This window comes from Elgaria multicarinata, chromosome 3 (genome assembly GCF_023053635.1).
Source record: "Elgaria multicarinata webbii isolate HBS135686 ecotype San Diego chromosome 3, rElgMul1.1.pri, whole genome shotgun sequence".
Taxonomy (NCBI): Eukaryota; Metazoa; Chordata; class Lepidosauria; order Squamata; family Anguidae; genus Elgaria; species Elgaria multicarinata.
Genome location: NC_086173.1, coordinates 15,154,862 through 15,175,909, shown reverse-complemented (window position 1 = coordinate 15,175,909; position 21,048 = coordinate 15,154,862). Strand labels below are relative to the sequence as shown.

At 46.7% G+C, this 21,048-nt stretch overlaps 1 protein-coding gene across 1 annotated transcript; it reads left to right on the top strand.

The window, feature by feature from the left end:
- Positions 1–9,822: 9,822 nt before the first annotated feature.
- On the top strand, positions 9,823–15,099 carry LOC134394148 (blue-sensitive opsin-like). The gene is made up of 5 exons (XM_063119339.1): positions 9,823–10,210; positions 10,853–11,021; positions 11,298–11,463; positions 13,665–13,904; positions 14,971–15,099. The coding sequence occupies exons 1-5, from the start codon at positions 9,823–9,825 to the stop codon at positions 15,097–15,099; spliced, it is 1,092 nt and encodes a 363-aa protein (XP_062975409.1).
- Positions 15,100–21,048: the final 5,949 nt, after the last annotated feature.

Genomic DNA, 21,048 nt, shown 5'->3' with positions numbered 1-21,048 from the left:
CAATCAGCTATGGTCCTTTCTAATGTTAATTGAAAGCTTGCAGTTCAGTCCCTTTTATTTGCTTTCCTGCTCATAGTGCTGTTCTGCTATAATAGAAAGAAAAGAAAAGAGGTGGAGAGAAAACAGCAATTTGACACACACTCTCTTGCAGGGAGCAAAAGCTAACAAATTAAGGCGCAATTGATCACAGGAAGCTTTAAATTTAAAGGAACAGTTACCCTAAAAAGTTTTTAGCAAAAATAATCACAAAGCATACCTGAAGAAAACACAAAAAAAGACTGGATTGCAATAGCTTTATAATGACATCACATGGATACCCTATGGCAATTCCAAAACGAAGAGCTATAGTGGACACAGATTTGTAATGGTTGTCTCTGCCTAAATTAAAACAGCTCTATTGGGGCCCTGTGAAGGCTAAAATTGGACACACGTTTTTATGCGTTTTGATGCCCTGTCAATTACCTCAAAACAATTGCTTCCTATAAACCTGTCAGATGCCTGTTTTTCTCTGTCCACAGCCCTGATCCACCAAACCGCTCCACTAACCCAAACCAGATATCTTCTATTATAGTTCTACCTATAATGTCTCTCCACCCCTGGCACTTTTAATCCCTTCATTTTTTCCTCTTTCTTTGGGTGTATGTGCATGTGTGTTGTGAATGAGAGGGGGCAGTTCCCTGACCTTAATCCTGAGATCTTCTTGCTCTAGTTTTTGCTGCTGGCACCCTTCCTGTTCCCCACCTAGTGTGGAAAGGGTTGGGTGGGATGGATCATGCTGTGGAACTGATGAAAGATGCTAAGCCTAATTCCTGACCCCTCTGGTTCAGAGCCAATGGAACAGTAAAGTAGGCCAGGGAGCAATGGAGAATAATGGGTATAGGAAGAGTAGTGGAGATGAGTGGGTTGACATGAGACACAGTCCACATGGATTGGTATTGATAGAGAAAGATGATAGGGGCTCTCGCCCACATTTGCTATGCTACTCTGACTCCAATTCCAATTTGAAATCTCCCTGTCCCCATTACTTCATTCAACCACAAATCTTCCAATTTCACAATTCCATGCTGTGGCAGATGTTACTGTCCTGTACTAGATGCCCTATGAAAATGGGTGGAGTGTGAAGACTACTTGATACTTGGAGCGTGTGTGTGGAGAGAGGGAGGGAGTTTAGTGATACCCTTTTTTTGGTGCTTGGAGTCACACACTCCTAACTCCTTAATCCGAGGCAGAATGCATTCCCAATTTAGCAGATAGTTCCTTTTTGTCCTGGAGAATGTCACTTGAACTTTCAGCAATCATCTATGATTACTACCTCTTTATTCCAAAGATATTTATTTGAGCTCATGAGTGAAAAAGAGCCATTTCTTCCTGTGATGGCCAGGCTGAGGTGGAGATGGTAGAGCTAAACAGTCCTCTATGGCATAAAGAGGGAGCTTCACAGCCCTCCTGCTCTGATATGCGTCTGTTTTTCAGCCTGTCTTTCTTTCAGTCTATCTATGCCAGTTCCCAAAATTCCATTAATACTTCAGCATAATTAAGAAACAGCCTGATAGTATGCAGATGAAGGGGAAGAAGTATGCGGACACAGGCAGGTTTAATTGAAGAAGAATACGTGGGCAGGGTGGGGCAGAGTATTTTTGTGAAAGGATTGTAAATTTATTTATTTATTTATTTATTACATTTCTATACCGCCCAATAGCTGGAGCTCTCTGGGCGGTTCACAAAAATACAATTCTGTCACTAGAAATAAATTCCTGGGCTGATCAAGGGTGTAGCAGTATTCTGTTCCATAATTCTAAATGTATGTCTGCCCTCTAAGACATATTTTTAGACTTGTCTCGAACTGATGGACTTCAGTAGTAGTAAAAAGAATGTCAATCTTGCAAACCTGAAGTCTCTCCATTCCTGCTCTAATACACATTTGTATGTAATGTGCAATTAACCCCCGAGGTGCAATGACCTCAGGCCCTCTTCTTCCTTCTACCCCAGCCACAATTGTTCCTGTCATTGTGTTGTTGCCGTTGTTAAATGTAAATGTGCAAATTTGATTTGGGGTTATTTACACATCTTCACTGATATCCACTCTTTTCAGTTTTCTTTTGTGCATAGGTATGAATACTGTTTTATAACTGTTTAATTTGTACATTCTTTCAGAGATACCTTTTCAAGGGATTTTTTAACATTTAGTTTATGTTCTGCACACCCACACAAATTTAGCAGCAGATAAAAATGCATTTAACTGCATACATGTTTATCATGATTTAAAAAAAAAACCTGTGACAAAACCTTATATTTTGTTGTAGCTCACCTGTCTAGGAAGTTGGCAGGCTATTGGCAAGCCTTACTAGGCCAGATCTTATCTTTTCTCCAATAAACATTTGTACACTAAGCTGTTTTTTTTATAATGGCCCACCTGGTTGAAACCAGACGGCTTTTTTGAGATGTATGTTTTGAGTCATTAAGAAGGTTGGCTCAGTTGCTATGTAATTTTCTGATTTGCTCGCTAAACCACTGACTCTGGAAACAGGGGGTATCGCATTGTTGGACAAAACAGTCAGTCTCCCCAAACGGAGAGTTTTAGTGAACTCATATTCCCATAAAATTGACACTTTGCTCTTCCTCTCTTCCTACAAACATCTATTCAGGAGGCCAGAAATGCACTCTTTAACACCCTCCATTCTGTAAGGCACTCTGAAACCCAAGATTTTATTCAAGCAGGTAAAAACATACTAGTTACATTAGATTGGTTTTTATTGATTAATTTTGACTTCTCTGTGTGTGAATGTTGTCTTCCTGTGTTCTTCCTGTTTTCACAATAAACTCCTGCAGCTAGGTCTATATTGCTTTAAAATGAAATTTCTCACTAAAATCTTTCCCATGTGCAAGACTGCATGGTTGCTTAGTTACCCCTTGTGTTCTTAGGACATTCCACAAAGTTTTGTTAAGTTCAGTGTTGTTGTTTTTAACTTTTTATTTTATTTTATTCTTTCTTGAGCTGGGCTGAACGGAAAGGTCCTGAGCAATACGACCCAGAAACTCTCCAAGAAGCTAGACAGTATTCAGCCAAGGATTAGCTTGTGGTGTCAGCCTCTCAGTCATGCTTTTTGGGAGAACATTTGTAAAGAAGGGTTCTACCAATTGGGAAAGTGTCATCCCCCACTCCCAGATCTATAACAAAGCCTGACATCTCTCTATGCCCCACCCACCCCACCATGTGAAGAGCAGTCCAGTTGTTACTGAAATAAGAAGCTGATAATTAGTAGTTTCACCAATACTTGTAAATGAAATTGAGACATTTAACACCAGTTGCATATATTGTAGTGATGAATTGATGAATTGAAACTTGAACTGCAAGGTAAGTACGAAGTACTAGTTGCCACAATACTTATAAACAGAGTGGAAACATTTTACAACAGTTGTACGTATTGTAGCAATGAAATGCTGAATTGGAAATGGAAAACAGTGAGGTAAGAAATCAAGAGCAAGAATTAATAGTTGCACCGATACATATAAACAAAATTGAGACATTTTTCGTTTACATCATATTATAGCACGTTAGTCAGTTTATCCCTTTGTCCTTGGTGTTCTTTCACATTTGTGCAGTTGTGTGTTTTTTAGCATTTGATTACAGTTGGTTACTTTCAACTGCTGCCTCTGTTTGTGTTTTCATAAGAAGCTGATACGCATGGGATATCTCACAAAGCTAGGGTGACCGTATGAAAAGGAGGATAGGGCTCCTGTATCTTTAACAGTTGTATTGAAAAGGGAATTTCAGCAGCTGTCATTTGTATATATGGAGAACCTGGTGAAATTTCCTCTTCATCACCACAGTTAAAGCTGCAGGTGCCCTGCCCTCTTTTAAATCTGGTCACTCTAGTATAGCGCCTGCAGCTTTAACTGGTGTGATGAAGAGGGAATTTCACCAGGTTCTCCATATATACCAATGACACCTGCTGAAATTCCCTTTTCAATACAACTGTTAAAGATACAGGAGCCCTGTCCTCCTTTTCATAGGGTCACCCTACACAAAGCGTGCTGCACAGGGACAAGTAACAAAGTGGCATTCAGATGTCACATTAAGCCAGAAATCTTAATTTAATAAACTATGATATGAATGAGCAGTGTGTTGGTGGACACAACTCTTGGCTTATGGTTAAATACACCCACAGAATCATAAGCCAACTGACTTCCAATCCTGCCCTGTTTTGGCACACTTAACCATAATCCTGGGTTTGGACATAACATGAAGCTATCCTTTCCTGGCTTTATTTACCCACTTGCACAAAGGGCTCCATCACACCAGCATTTTATCACACTTTCGTTGTGCCTGGTTTGTGGGTTTACAGCGCAGCACTCAGGTGACGTTGTGCCAGTCCTGCAGACACCCTGCCTCTTCCCTTCCCTTTTTCGTGTTTTCCTAGAGCAGGGAAAGTCTGGAATATTTCCCCCAAACAGAATTAAAGTGCCCTTCAGCCTGCTGTCCTCCCGCTATTTCCTTTGTTGGGGGTGTGTGCTTTGAAGGGAGAGCTTGCTGACGAAAGAGGAGGGCAGTGCAGTTCTCGTCCACGCCTGTGTCAGACGAAACGGGCTTGTGTTGCTAATGATGGCCGCATTTGGATGACACTTTAAGCAACAGAGGAGGGAATAGTATCATAGAATCATAGAATAGTAGAATTGGAAGGGACCTATAAGAACATCGAGTCCAACCCCCTGCTCAATGCAGGAATCCACCTTAAAGCATCCCTGACAGGTGGTTGTCCAGCTGCCTCTTGAATTCCTCCAGTGTGGGAGAGCCCACAACCTCCCTAGGTAACTGGTTCCATTGTCGTACTGCTCTAACAGTGAGGAAGTTTTTCCTGATGTCTAGCCAAAATATGGCTTCCTGTAACTTGAGCCCATTATGTTGTGTCCTGCTCTCTGGGATGATCGAGAAGAGATCCTGGCCGCCCTCTGTGTGACAACCTTTCAAGGATTTGAAGGGTGCTATCATGTCTTTCATCAATCTTCTCTTCTCCAGGCTAAACATGCCCAGTTCTTTCACTCTTTCTTCATAGGGCTTTGTTTCCAGACCCTTTGTTTCCAGTACCTTATTACATGCACAGTACCTTATTACATTTTGCCCCTCCCCCGGTGTTGTGCGGCTGAAAGTCCCAGCATCGTTCTGGGTGGCTGGTACTCCACCCTCCCTCCTCCCTCAGTCCTCCCAGCCCTATCCCATCATGCATTGCAAGTTCTGTCAGCTGGCCAGGGTGCTTTCAGCCGCTCCTGCCAGAGAACTTTATGACTTTCTGGAACAGTGCACTCGACGGGGCAAATTAGACAATGGAGCTGGCCACACGACATGTTAATCAGCTGGTCTCCAGATAAGCAACGGAGCAGCCTGTTGTTTTTCCCCATTGAAAATATCCTACTGTGAGTTATGTGCCCATTGTGTGTTGCCCCCAGATGACACAATAATCAATACAACGGACAATTGCCACTTTACCGCCACTCCCACCCCCCGGTTGATTATATGTCGTCTGAACACAGCCATACTTTTGCTGTTCCAACCCACCCTCCTTGCCCACAGCTCCCTCATTTTAAAGCTAAAGAGATGAAACTTGGGAACATGAGAGCTCTTAAGTAGGCATTCCAAGTTTGAATTGGATTGGTTCATTCCTTGATTTTTAGGATTTGTTTTTTAAAAAACCCATCATTCTTTCCCATTAAGACACACACACACCTCCAATTCTGCACAGGGGTGGTTTAAGGCAGAATCGGAAGTGTGTGTGTGTGTGTGTGTTCAATCGTGCTCATTTTTATTGCCTGGGCTTGATTCCCTTACTCAAGACTAAATCCATTGATTTCAACTGCATTTACACCCAACTCATATTCAAATCTGATGCATGCTTACCTTTGAGTAAACCCCATTGAACAGAGAGAGACTTACTTATGAGTCAATACATATAGAACTGACTTTTAATAGTGTGGTCACTCACTATTATCATGTTGTCTGAACCCAGCCATACTTTTGCTGTTCCAACTGCACCCACCTTTCGTGTTTCATATCTCTTTTTTATCAGACTGGAGCCAATATTACAATAATTCTCTATTCTAGGAGAGGGAAGCCTGTAGCCCTCAACATGTTGTTGGACTCCAACTCCCATCAGCCCCAGGCAGTATGACCAATGCATGGATTATGGGAATTGTAGTCCAACAACATACGGAGGGCCACAGCTTCCTCACCCCTGCTTGATTCCATTGGTCTTCAACTGGTGGGGCGCACCCCGTCTGTGTGTCATACCGTCATTTGAGGTGGGCTGAATTAGCAACACCACCAGCATTTATTTATTTTACGTTTTTAAGGATGCAGAAAAAGCCCTATAACTCCCAGCATGCCACAGCCAGCATGGGGCAGATTGCAGCCTAAGAGAAGGAGGAAACAGAGGCCAGGGTGGGTGGGAAGACACTGGCAAACAGCAAGGGTCAAAGCATTTAAAAGTGGGTCCCACTGCTACAGGTCGGGCTTAAAGGATATTGTATCATAAAAAAAACATAGTGGACCTGGAAAAAGTGAAGGAAAGATTAACCAAAATGATCAAGGGGCTGAAGCAACTCCCCTATGAGGAAAGGTTACAGTTTAGGGGGGCTGTTTACCTAAGGGGGGGAAGGGAGACATGAAAGAAGTGTATAAAATTACGTGCATGGTGTGGAGAAAGTGGACAATACTAAAACCAGGAGACTTTCATAATAACAGAACCCAATGGGATCATCCCATGAAGCTGATTGGTGGGAGACTCAGAACAGATAAAAGGAAGGACTTCTTCATGCAGCACATAGTTAAATTATGGAATTCACTACCAGAAAACGCAGTGATGGCCACCAATTTGGATGGCTTTAAAAGGAGGTTAAGACGAATTAATGGAGGAGAAGGCTATCAATGGCTACTAGTCATGTGAGACCTATGTATAACCTCTGATATCAGAAGCAGTACACCTCTTTATACCAGTTGCTGGGGAACATGAGCGAGAAGGTGCTTTTTCCTTCATGCCCATTCTAATGGGTTTCCCACTGGGGCAACTGGTTGGCCAGTGTGTAAACAGAATGCTCCATAGGCCTTTGATCTGATCCAGCATGGCTCTTATATTCCTATGTTATATAAAGGTGGGTCCTGTCTCTGCAAAGGCTGGAGACCAGTGGTCTATGTGGAACCTTTTCAAAGAACTGACAGAAGTATTGTAGATTTGCTATAGTACGGTGACCATATGAAAAGGAGGACAGGGCTCCTGTATCTTTAACAGTTGTACTGAAAAGGGAATTTCAGCAGGTGTCATTTGTATATATGGGGAACCTGGTGAAATTCCCTCTTCATCACAACAGTTAAAGCTGCAGGTGCCCTGCCCTGTTTTAAAATGGTCACTCTAGTATAGCTCCTGCAGCTTTAACTGTTGTGATGAAGAGGGAGTTTCACCAGGTTCTCCATATATACAAATGACACCTGCTGAAATTCCCTTTTCTATGCAACTGTGAAAGATACAGGAGCCCTGTCCTCCTTTTCATATGGTCACCCTAGCTTATAGTATACAAACTGGCTGATGGAGTGACTATATATATATATATATATATATATATATATATATATATATATATATGCCCTCCCATGGTTTGTAGTCAGACTCATTTTATAGGTCTCTGTACTTCAAGCAATTTTGGGGGGAAAGGTTAAATCCCAGAAACACAAACAGTTGTGCTGCAATAAATGCATATACATTTTGCTCTGGCTCTCAAAGGCTAAACTAGACAAAATGGTGGCACACCTTTGTTAGAACTGCGTCACTGCTAAGTTCTTAAAGCAGGTGCATGTTGAGGGTTATTTTTTTAAAAAAAAGCTTATCAGGTGCTCAGTAGCTCCATGCTCACCACCAAATTGCCTCCCTTCAGCCATTTTTCTCTTGATGGGGCCCTGAGACCAGAAGTAACTCTCATGAGGAGAAAAATTGCTGGAAAAAGCAATTCCAGAGAGTGAGGGAGCACAGATTGGTGAAATGTTCAGTATCCATCTTTTTTGCCCTCCATTTGCAATTTAAACCACACACACACTCAACTCCATCACAGTTTACAGGAATTTGGCGTGCCCTGCATTCGAACACATGGCTCGTGCTACTATCATGTGTAGGTAGAGTCTCACAGACGCTTGTTGAAGAGTTTTTTTTACAAAAAAAATATTTTAGTACATGAATTGAGGGTCTCTTATTCACATAAAAGGGGAAGGGGGAACCAAAGCAACACGACCTTCCTGTCAACAGTGCCTCATGTGTAAAGGGTATTTCTTGTATTTCCTTATAATTGCAAACAACAGAATAATTCCATTGATTTATCCGGGAGTACAGGAAGTGTCTGCAATGGAATTCAATCAAAAACTAACCGGCCTTTCCCTCACAGCAAGGTTTATCTCCCCATCCCTACCTTCCCATTGTATGTGTATTGTAACCAAGCAGTTACACTGGATCAGGACTGGCAAGTAGTAGTAATAACGACGTAATTAGTACTGTTATCAGGAAAGACATTCACATTTCATTTTAGAAATTATCGCCTGTAAATAGCCTGAAAGAGGAGATATGGGTGTAACTGTGGCAAAGCTGATGGGAACATAAACTGAGGCAGTTTCCAGATGAGGCGCTCCTGTCACTAGCAATCAGAAGGCATAATGTAGCATTTCCATCTTCTTCTTTTCTTAATTGATTTTTTGCAATCGGACAAAAAGACAGAAGAAGCAGTAGAGGAAGGGTCGCAAGTGGAAGGCGAAGAGACTTCTGGTTGCCCTGTATAATTCCGTGAACGAGGCAGAGCGACCAGGAGATAAAAGCCTCACTGGAAGCACCCTGAGTGCCAGCACCAGAGCTGGGAAAAGCCCGTAGGAAAGAGTTAGACCACACACTAAGGACAGATCTACACCAAGCAGGATAAAACACTTTAAAAACATTTTGAAAACTGTATATGGAGTGTGTCATGGACTCCAACTGTTGTCAAAACTGTTAGAAACCGTTTTAAAGCAGTAGTGTAGATCCTTCCTTGGATGAGTGTTAGCTAGAAAGAAAGTTTGGATCTAGGGTAGCAGAGGACTGCCGCCTGGGCCTGGGCAGTGCCCGCCGAGCCATGGCTGGAGGTGTACCATGGGGAAACAAGGGCATCTCTACATTTGCTCCTCAACTTTGCATCTCAGCTTCTTAACCTCTCTCATTATCTGACCTGCCCTCCTCCCGCTTTGAGTTGTTAATCGGGCTCCACCGTCCGATTAGGTATCTGCAAATCAGCTTGGCGGGCAGCTAAACCCGTCTTTCCTAGCCCTTTTGGCTGCAAGTGCTCTACAGTCCTTGAGGATAAGCTTGGCTTAGCCGAGGCTTTCCAGCCTTAAGGGCGATTAAGGAAGACAGGAATGTTGTGGGTGAGGGTGGGGGGAGAATAGCTCACTGGTAGCCCTGCCAGAAAAGCCCCCAGGACCCCTAAGGTATAAAAAGGGCCTGCACGACCACTCTGTGACTCATTGCCCGCCCGCCATGGTACCCCAGGCTGTCTGGGTGCTTGTGACTCCATGCCACCTGGGGGGCAAAGGGACGTGAACTGAAGCCAGATTCTCTGTCTCTTCCTGCCTCCCAAGCCCTGTCTAATTTAGCTGCCCCACAGCCTGCCCTTCTCTATCCCTCCCTCCCGAGCAGACCTTCTCGATCTATTGCCCCCTTCTCTCTGCCTCTTCCATCCAATCTCACACACACCCCACTGCCCTTGCAGCCCTCCAGCTTCACCACTTCCTTCCCCCTGTCACCCCCCACTGCAATCCTGACCATGCCTAAAGCTCGGTTTGACTCCCAGGATGACCTCCCTGAAGATTTTTTCATCCCGATGCCCTTGGACGTTGCCAACATCACAACCCTCAGCCCTTTCCTGGTACCTCAGACTCACCTGGGTGGCCCAGGCCTCTTTATGGCCATGGCTGCTTTCATGTTCCTGCTGATTGTATTCGGGGTGCCCATCAACGTTCTCACCATCTTCTGCACTTTCAAGTACAAGAAGCTCCGCTCCCACCTCAACTACATCTTGGTCAACCTTGCCGTGTCAAACTTGGTGGTGGTTTGTGTTGGATCTACCACTGCCTTCTACAGCTTCTCCCAGACGTACTTCGCCCTGGGCCCCACTGCGTGCAAGATAGAGGGCTTTGCTGCCACATTAGGGGGTAAGCAAGAAAAAAAAAACACCATTTGCTAGTGCTGGGGCGGCGAGCGAGTGGGTGGGTGGCAGTGGAGGCTGGTGGATCTGAAGTCAGCGGGAGGGCGGACTCCACTCCAGGTTTTAGTCAGAACCAACCAGAACTCTAAAGGAGCTGTCCAACATGCAAAGCATGGCAGAGGTATGTGGTTATCTGTGAAGCACTTTGGATAGTTCCTTTAGAGTTCTGACTGAAACCTGGAGCGGATTCACATCCCACTGACATCAGAGCCACCAGCCTCCACTGTGGGAGAGCAGAAAGAAAGATGTCGATCTGGGAGACCAGAAGGATGGAGGTTTGAAATTATGGGGGCCTGACATGAGAGAGTTCCACCCTTAGAGGCAGCCCAGAAATAAGTTGAGATGGATAGATAGGCGTGGGTACGTGGGGATATCTGAGGACTGCAGGGTGCCATTAAAGAGACTGGCAGGCAGCAAGCAAGAGACGGCATGAAAGGAAGTGTGCTTTGTGAATAGAGATTGGGGTTTGGAGAAAGCGTGGAAGAGGTATGTGGTTGTGTTCTCTACCTGCAACCCCATACAGGTAAGCTTCTGTGGCTGAAGAAAGCTGGCCAGACATTTCTGTCCTCTCCTTCCTACTCCCACCCAGGTATGGTGAGCCTATGGTCCCTGGCAGTTGTGGCCTTTGAACGATTCCTGGTCATTTGCAAACCCCTGGGAAACTTCACCTTCAGGGGCACCCATGCCATCATCGGTTGCGTCCTCACGTGGATCTTTGGCTTCGTGGCCTCAGTACCACCCCTCTTTGGCTGGAGCAGGTACGTGCTGGAGAGGAAGGTTGTGTTGGGGAGAGGAATGCTGAGATCAGATAATGGGAGACAGGATAGTTGGGGTTCAGGGATGGAGATAGAAGACTACAGTTCATAGCCAATATGGATTGGGCCATGTTGACATCTGTGTATTCCCTCCCATCACCTGAGGCACCTCAACCCACCTTCTCCATGCCTGAAGTGTGTAGGATAAGATGAATGTTGCCCTCTGCCTTTAGTATTTGCAGTGGAAACGTCCTGCTGGATACTGCTTAACTTCCTTAGGTATATCCCTGAGGGGCTGCAGTGCTCGTGCGGCCCCGACTGGTATACGACAAACAACAAATGGAACAACGAGTCCTACGTGATGTTCCTCTTCATCTTTTGCTTTGGAGTGCCGCTGTCCGTTATTGTCTTCTCATATGGCCGTCTTCTCCTCACCCTGCGGGCCGTGAGTACTGACTGTCTCCTCCCTTCTCCTCTCATCCCCTGGTTATGAGGTGCAAGACTAAGAAAAGGTGGCAGATAGTACAGCCCTCCGGGTGGTGATCAACAGGTGTATCTTTGAGCAAACGGGAGAAGTGAGTCTAGAGAGGGGTTGGATAGGAACCCACAATGTTGCCTTGTACTCTTAGAGGTTTCTCTATTCCAGTGCTGTTTCAGCACTTCCGGAACGCGGACTTCCGGAACGCGCCCAGAAAAAAGAGAGAGAGAGAGAGAGAGAGAATATGCGTGGGTGAATGGGGTGCATGGGGTCTTTGAGTGAATGCATGTGCTTGTTTGGAGTGAGTGATGTTGAGTGTGTGTATATGCACACGCGTGTGAGTTGTGGGGGATGATTTGGAGGTGATATTCCTATTAAATAATGCATTTTAGACCCATAGACGTTCCTTTCCAATTTGTTTGCTATAATCGGCATGACGTATTTCTTGCACTTTAAAATAAATTTAGCAGTTTCAAGTTTTGTGCTTCTTATTTTTTCCCCCAGGAAACATCTGTTCTTAAAAATCAAAGTTGGCATTGGGGTGGTGGTGGTGGTGAAAGTAGCTCACCTTGCCTAGGGCGCAAAATAGTCTGGCACCGGCCCTTGGGGGGGGTGTGCCTTCCTGAGGATTAGTGCTGCAGCATGCAGGGAAGGGACTTGAACCCTTTCCCTCTTCCACAGTCCCCATGAAAATCCCCCCCCCCCGCCCCAACCTCCCCGGAGTGGCTATTAACCGTGGCAAGGCAGCTCCCACTGGCACCAACAGAATTTTCCCTCCTGGAACTAGTATCAGTTTTGGCACTGGGGAGGGGAGGTTTTCATCGGGACCCTGGGGAGGGAGCAATATATTCCCCCTCTTCACATGCCACAGTCCCAATTCTGATTAAGCCCCCACCCACCCCCCAACATGCACACAGACACACACAGAGTTTTTATTGGGTGGAGAATGGGCACATAAACGCATTCACATATTTAACCTCATGCCTAGTTTTGCCCAACAACAGAACTATTCTGAAATATGCAAGGATAGGAGAGGGAGAGAAACGCTGAATTGTTCTGTTCAAGTGGCAGGAGATTCAAATCCAGGAATACTTTGCAAGCATTGGTATCGGCAGACAGGGCCACAGCGGCAGCTGCGACTGTTGGTTGAGAGTGCATGTGCACACTTCCATGCCCAGCCCCCATCTGACTGCATGGCAGTGTGCGCAGGGGGGATTCCACACGTCGTACTGAGGGCGCTTCCATGCGCCCCCAGTGCGCCCCCAAAGCGATCGTGTAGCTTGCCTGGAGAAGAGACGAGGAAGAGGCGTCCTTGCCCCTGCCGCCAAGGACGCCTCTTCCTCGTCTCTTCGAAAGGCAAGCTACACAATCGCTTTGAGGCCGCACTGGGGGCGCATGGAAGCACCCTCATTACGACGTGTGGAATCCCCCTAGGTCTGTCCCAGCGGTTGGGAGCAGTGTTGCTGCTGCCATCCATCCTGCATTGAGCTGCTTCCCCCTCTGCTGGCTACTGCAGAAAGTGCCATGAAGAAAACCCTTCAGAGGGGGAACTCATGTTCCTTACGACAACACTCAAACGGCAGACGCCCCGTTCATTTCAATGGGGCTTGTAAAATATGACTTCCCCGTTGCTCATATTCTGCATCAGCTATGAAACAGGACAAGAAAATATTGGATTCAAGCTACAGGCAAGCAGATTTTTAGACTGAAAACCTTAAGAGCACCAGTAATAGTGGTTGTGTGATCTCTAGTCTTGGAGGTTTTCAAGAAAAAGTTGAATATTGTTAGTGGAAATAGCCTGGTTTGTACCAAGTAAACCACAAGGTCTCTCCCAGCCCTGTGATTCCTAGCTAGGAGGTTGCATTCCGAAATCTACTCCCCAAGAACTAGACTCCATCATGAGAGACAGAGGTCATGGTGAGCAGAGTCAGCATTTTATTGCAGCAGAACATTTCACAGCAGAAATGGAGTCCCTGTCTCTCGTTTATGTAGCTCCAGCCAATAGCAGGCCTAGCTAATACATGTCCCTGTGCTGCTGTTCTCCTTTTCTTTTCCTCCACCATGCTTTATGTAGGTCACACCAATAGACTAGCCCTGTACTGTGTGCCCTCTGCCACCTGGGCTTCAGAGACTCTCACTGACAGCTTATCATCTCCCCATCTCCTCAGGTTGCCAAGCAGCAGGAGCAGTCAGCCACAACGCAGAAGGCTGAGAGAGAGGTGACCAAGATGGTCGTGGTGATGGTGATGGGTTTCCTGGTGTGCTGGTTGCCATACGCCTCCTTTGCATTGTGGATAGTGACGCACCGTGGGGAGCCCTTTGACGTTCGCCTGGCCTCCATTCCCGCTGTCTTCTCCAAGGCCTCCAGTGTTTACAACCCCATCATCTACGTCTTCATGAACAAGCAGGTCAGCACCAACAGGAAGCAACTAAGGCCAAACTGGGCTGGGCAAGAAGAGAGAGTGAAGGATTCATCCCAAACCACTTTTATGCCCCATTGGCTCTGGTATTCCCTCCTCCCTGCCCTGAACGTGTCCTTCTCCCTGTCCCCTATAACCAGGATTTTATATAAAGGGCATAGAGCCCCACGCTTAGTTTATAAGCTCCATCCAATGAGCGTTTGATTGCACGCTTGTTCCTGGGCACTCACGGAGTTGGCTCAGGTCCCTCCCATGACGTCGTCTGCTTTCCACCCCTTCTGGCCTTCTTTTCGTGACAAAAAAACCCCTCAGTAAGTCCGATGTATTTTTAAATTCGGAATCGCTGCTCTCTCCTGCTGTGTGCAGGAGAAGCAGCGCCATTAGAGCAGCGGACTCAATGGGCCTCGTGCTCGTTGGGTACTTCCTCTTTTGAAAGAGGAAGTAACTGAGGAAGGAAAACACGGGCAGAGAAGTGACGGTAGGGAGCCTGTTTCCTCCCAGTGTGATGGAGCTATATATGTCAGCATTTCTTTTGGACCTGATTGAGGCCTCTGGTATTATGCCCCACAGGATATGAATTCAGTGCCCCTTTTTTCATTTTATCCCTGGAACCCCTTTCTGGGTATGTGTGGCAGTACATTTCTTTGGAGAGGCTCCAACTCTGGAGATAGCTGGGTGATTTTCACATTGAATTCAGAAACACTGCATAGGTCCCTACTAGGGGTTCCTAGAAAGTCAGCAACTGCAGGAGAGAAGGAAGTCAAGAATTGACAACACGGGTTATCTGAAAGGCCGCTTGCCCAGCACTGTCTGCCTTCCCTTGGAATGTGCAACCACGGGAGACTGTTAGGCGTGACCTGGGGCACACTCACTCAGGGCAACGTGCAGGGGTTCCATGGCTGACAAAGGTGAAGTGTGACAATGAGAGCTCAATCCCTGGTGCTCTCCACTGCACCTCTCTAGTTTAAGCTAAGGCTCTGAAGGCGGCTGTGTCCCTCCCTTGAGTTACCTTGGGCCGTGGCCTCCCTGCTGATTAACCCTCTCTCCCTTGCAGTTCCGCTCCTGCATGCTGAAGCTTGTCTTCTGTGGCAAGAGCCCTTTTGGTGAGGAGGACGACGTTTCGGGTTCCTCACAAGCCACCCAGGTCTCCTCAGTGTCCTCCAGCCAGGTGTCCCCAGCGTAACCATGAGCAATATCCACACCACCCACTCTACCTCCGGGGAAACTCTACGTCTGTGTACAGCGCCGATGCTCCCGGTGTGTGTGTAACTCCTGCAAGTGGTCCGTTCCAATTGCATTGATCCCAGCAGGTCTTTGGCTCCTGCACAGACCACTCTCATTACATACCCCACAGGCATTGCTCCACAAGTCTCTACACTTAACGTTGCGCTATAAACTGTTGCATTCATGGACTGCATCGTCCTGCCCCACTGAGGTGAGTGAAAGAATCACACACACTGGAAAAACCATAGGTGGCAATCAGGAGAATCACGTACCATCCGCTCCAGTAGAGCCCAGTCCCTCGGCCCATGGAAGTGGCGTCTGGCTGGCCCAGCCTTCCTTGTTTCTGGCAGTGCAGGCATTTCTGTAAAAGGAAGAGCAGCTGGTCTCTCTGAGCTCTGGCTTACGTGCATTGGGCATCTGGGTGTGCTAGGAATCGCTAGCTTGACAAACTAGAATTCTAACCTCAGGGAATATGTTCATCTACTTCCACCGTCCTCAGAGAATGCCCCCCCTCCTTGTCAGCATCAGAACTGGTGCATCAGCACCCCAGGTGCCTGCTTTGTAGACCATGACTTGGAGGAGGGAGGCATTTTATCCTGTTAGGTAGTGAAGCTGCAATCCTTCCAGTCCTTCCACTTTTCATTCCCTCCAGCAGGGGGCAGCAAGCCCACACACCAGCAGGCCAGCAGCAGGTGTAGATCTGATACCTTTCAGTGCATCAGGAGCCCACAGGCGCACACATTCAGTTGAGCCTTATGCTCAAGGTGTCCCTACAACTCCCACCACAGACACCTTTCAATGACAGTTGCAAGGCATGGATCATTAGAACGGCCCAATGGCTTCCTCTGAAACAGAGATAGGATGCAGGGCTGTAGAAACCCTCGGTCTGACTCTGCATCCCTGTGTATTCCTTGCCTGAACGCACACTTCAGCAGGGACTTCAGAATTATCTTGTCAAAAAGCACCCATTTAGTCATCTAGTCCATCCCTTGAGAGATGCCTGTCCAACCATCCTTTTCTTTCTTTTCTTTTTTTTAAAAAAAACTCCATTAAAAGGAGGATTCCAGAACTGGCCTCAGCATCTCCATCTTATTGCAGGCTCTTTACTGGGCACTCGCGGAGTTTGCTCAGGTCCCTCACATGACGTCGTCTACCTCCTGCCCATCCTGGGCTTCCTCGCACAACAACAAAAACACACCTCGTGAAGTCCGATGTTTTTTTAAACTCGGAATCGCTGCTCTCTCCTGCTACGTGCAGGAGAAACAGCGCCATTAGAGTAGCGGACTCAATGGGCCTCGTGCTCGTTGGGTACTTCCTCTTTTGAAAAGAGAAAGTAACTGAGGAATGAAAACACGGGCGGAGAAGCGACGGTAGCGAGCCTGTTTCCCCCGGTGTGATGGAGCAGAAAAGCAGCAGGCTGTATCTTAGGCCACAAAAGAGCCGGCCATACATAGCATTTGCAGAGCTTGTTAATGTGTTCAAAGCACTTCACATGCATTGTTTCAGTAACAACAGCCCTTTAAGTCAGGCCAGTATTACTGAAAAGGAGCTTAAGAACTGCAGTTTTGCCAAAGCATAACTGGTGGGTTTGTGGCAGAGGCAAGGATTGCATGTTGCATCCTGGCTCACGGTGCATATTCTCACCAAGGCAAAAGGATTTTTTAAAAAAGCACCAAGCTCATAAATTACTCATTTAGAAAGCCTCATGAGGGCTCTGATCTTTCAAGCTTCTGGGGATGGTTATGCTACAGGGTTCCCTATGCTCCTTACCTGTCTTTCTCACCTGCCAATGCCAGAGTAAAAAAGAAGAAGAAAAATTAGATGTAGGGAAAGGGGGGAGAGAGACTACAACAGTGTCCAGTGGAGAATAAAGTGGGGTGAAGAGATAAAAGGGACAAGTCGTCACCCCCCTCCCCCAGCCATATCTTTTAAAAGCAGTAGCTAAGGAGGCTGTCACATACCTCCTGCCTTCCCCCATAATTCAAGTACTGATAATAAGCTAGTAAGCCGGTCTGCTGCACAGCCCTCTCTTGCATCACTGAGTGGCCGACGGGCATTGCAGGGCTGTGGTTTTATTTTGTAAATATATAATTACTCTGATTTACCCTATCTCTGTCATTCCTCTCTATCCCCATAATTGTCACCCCTCTTGTAAATGAAATGCCTCCTCCCACACTGTCCCTTGGTTACATTAATAAAAGCAATGGAGGTGCAGCTTTGGACTCCACTGTGATGGCTGGTCATGATTTCTATTTCTCCCCTTCTCAATGCGATGGGGGCTGGGCTGTGTGGAGAAACAGCAACCCGTCCAGGAAGGGCCTTGAATTCAAAACACAAGGAGCCTGTACCTGGACAAGTTGCTAATACAACTTTGTCTAGGAGATGACGGGTACCCTCTGCCCAGCCCCTCCAGTCTCGTGGCTTGCCTTGTAGCCTCTTCCAAGTCGTGTCCTGCTGTCTTGCCCCCTGAAGAGCGTAGGGCGCGCGGCCGAGTTCTGCTAGTAGTGAACTTTTTCTAACTGTAAATAGTTCAGAACTAGCGGAATTCCTGACGAGAGCCCAAGAAGCTGGGGGAGGGGGGGGCAAGACCCAACTAAAAGAAGAGACCCACCGCACCAGTGCTCTCAGTAACCCACTTCCCAAGCCCATGATGCTGAAGGACCTTTAGAGCAATCCATCCTCCAACAGCCAACAATCACAGACCCATCCAAGATTCCACTCCAAAGCTAAAGATCCATCCCATGGATACCGATAAGCTGAAACACTAACCTTTGGGCAGCCACAAGCCTCCCTTTACCAAGGCCAGCCCCCACCCCTCTCCCAATCCCCAGGGGCATGGTCCCTGAAACTGTAAAGAACTAATTTCACCTTCTCATTGATACTTAGCTTTCAACTCCAGCTCTGCCCAGGTTTCCACAGCACACAGAGCTGGTTCCATCGCTTTCCTCAGCTGTTGTGTGTGTGTGTGTGTGTATGGTTCAGAGCAGAAGACCCTTCTAGGCAATATTCAGCATATTGGAGAAAAGAAAATGCAAGAATCAGCACTCGGGGTGTGCTTCACACAACCCGTTGTTCCTCCTTCTTGAGAGGCGTTTGAGTATACAGTCCAGCTTCCTTGCACTGCCCATAATTCTTGAGTTTGACCAAGAACCAAAGAAGAGATGCCCCATGGCAGCAAAATAAAGAGATGAGACTCGAACATGAGAGTGTCTGAGATCATCTTTGAAGACTGCAAGGAGGTATTTAAATCCCACCTTGAGACGCAGTGCAAGAAACTGAAAGACCCCTGACAGGGAAAGTAGGGTGAGGTGCTGAAAGCTTTGGTTGGGAAAACAAAATCAAGATGTCTGGATGTTCAGTGGGGAATTTATGAATACTAAGAACCATGCTGGGGAAAGGAGCTCTTTGAGTAGCAAAGAATCCCACACATCTGGTTACTCACTGGAACCAACACAGGCACACATGTCACAGGAGAATCTATACATCTCCAGTTATTGGGAGGCACAAAAGGTAGTCACAATAAATGCAGTTAAAATGCATTGCTCCCCCCACCCACCACTTTGTTTGCAATGTAATCTTGAATATATTCAAGAGCAGGCCTTTGCATTGGGACGTGAATCACCTCTCCCTCCCCGCCACCAACATGAAATGGCACCCCCTGAGTACGCTCATGAATCCATTGTACAAGCAAGAAAAATACCTTCATCACATTTGAGCTGGCTAACAAATGTTCCATATTAGTAAGGGAGCCATGTTGCATATTAGCAAGCAGCCAAGGTCCTCTCACCCCAGAGTGCACAGCTGCCCAAATGGCTGATACATCTCCTGTGCATTGCTCACAAACATGCTTCCTGCAAGGAGCACTGGAAACCCCTTTCGCCCAAATGCATCACATAACAGTGCAAGCTTGAATGGCCCTTTCCTTAAATGTGACTGGCCTGACACCCGCTTAGCTACCCAAGGTACCTGTGGGGGTCTGGTCCCTGCGGAGTGCCCCTGGCGCTGCCTTCTTTGCTGTGTGGCTCTTTCACCCTCAGCCTCCCAGAGCTCTGCCCCTTTTTCCGTGGCTGGGAGATTAAAGTTTCCAGTTTCCCTTAATCGGACTCCCCCTGAGTGACCCAAAAATCTCCTGGATTAGAAGGGGCCAAGGGAGTGGGTGTCACCTCCCATCAGCTGAGCAGCTTGGAGTGAGTGGAGCTCAGTGCAGTTTAATGGTGGGGGGGGGCGGTTTGAGGAATTAGGGCAGATATGAGCCTATAGGGCAAGGAGAGGAGAGAAGGAGAGCCAGTGAAGTCGTATGTAAGGGGAGCCAGTGAGGGTCGGGACAGACCATGCTGTTTGCATGTCTGAACATGCGAAATCATCAATCAACAGGGGGCACGATCTGTGGAGATGTTCCCCCACCCCCGATGCAAATCTCCATTAAAATGAACTGAGCTGCTCTTGCATAACTCCCACTAATTCAACTGGGGCTTTCATGGGAGACTTACCCAGTGGATCCTGCCCCATGGCTTGCATCTATGTCTCTCACTCTGCTGCACTTAATAGTGCTCAAAACCCACAGCCCAAAGTAGCTGCCACACGTTGAGTCACAGTAGGGCCATCTTTCTGGTGTGGGTTTTATAGTGTTCACACAGAGCCTAAATATTCAGGAGTCTGGTGGGAGTTAATCTGGTTATTTCCACAGGCTGTTATGGTATAGCATTCCCCAACCTGGTGCCCTCCAAAGATTTTGGACTCCAACTCCCATCAGCCCTATGAAGAGAGACTGAAACAACTGGGCATGTTTAGCCTGGAGAAGAGAAGATTGAGGGGAGACATGATAGCAAAAGTTGTCACACAGAGGAGGGCCAGGATCTCTTCTCAATCCTCCCAGAGTGCAGGACACAGAATAACAAGCTCAAGTTACAGGAAGTCAGATTCCAGCTGGACATCAGGAAAAACTTCCTGACTGTTAGAGCAGTATGACAATGGAACCAGTTACCTAGGGAGGTTGTGGGCTCTCCCACACTAGAGGCCTTCAAGAGGCAGCTGGACAACCATCTGTCAGGGATGCTTTAGGTGGATTCCTGCATTGAGCAGGGGGTTGGACTCGATGGCCTTGTAGGCCCCTTCCTAAAAGGGGATCCTATGATTCTATGAGTGCCAGTCAGTGTGGGCAATGGTCAAGAATATTGGGTGTTGTGATTCAAAACATCTGGAGAGCACCAGGTTAGTGAAAGGTGTGCCATGCAGGTTTTCTAGCTCCCATCAAACTATACAATAGTGTTACTAGCTGTAAAAGTGTGGGATATGAGGGCTAAGGCAAATGAATGAGTAGCTAATTGGGTAGACAGAAGCCTTAGGCTACACCTTTTACTTCATAATGGATCCTAATGGTTATATTATGCAGGCTGGTAGTTCTTAGGAATCCACATCCTAAACAACATTCCTCAGAGCAACCTAACACATCCTATGGTCGTGGATTCTCAGATGATGATCTAAAGCCAAATACTCACTGAGATGGTTAAGCCTGTATCTGAGCTGAAGTAGTGGTTCACATGATGGAATGTTCTGTCAAACAAACAAACATAAAAAAAATACCTCCACATAGAAAACTAGCATGTCAGGGAGAATGCTAGGCTAGAACCTTTCTTCCTGGCATGCTAGCTTTTTATGTGCAAGGAATTTGTTTTCTATGTAAGAACATTCAAATATGTGAACAGCCATCAGCCAGCTTTATTGGTACTACTGCAGTGAGAACTGCGTCTAATTGTGCTTCTAAGACCAATTCAATGTGCTGGTGCTTACCTTTAAAGCCCTAAACAGCTTGGGATCCAAATACCTACTCAAGTATCTCAAGGCGTATCTCCCTATCCCAGTGGTGGGGAATTTGTGTCCCTCCAAATGCTGTTGGACTGCAACTCCC

What these genes read in the sequence shown, in the direction of transcription:
- LOC134394148 (XM_063119339.1), top strand. Translation starts at nt 9,823, where the DNA reads ATGCCTAAAGCTCGGTTTGACTCCCAGGATGACCTCCCTGAAGATTTT. An exon ending in TTCTCCTCACCCTGCGGGCC is followed by an intron (nt 11,464 to 13,664) that starts GTGAGTACTGAC and finishes CCATCTCCTCAG; the next exon opens with GTTGCCAAGCAGCAGGAGCA. An exon ending in ACGTCTTCATGAACAAGCAG is followed by an intron (nt 13,905 to 14,970) that starts GTCAGCACCAAC and finishes TCTCCCTTGCAG; the next exon opens with TTCCGCTCCTGCATGCTGAA.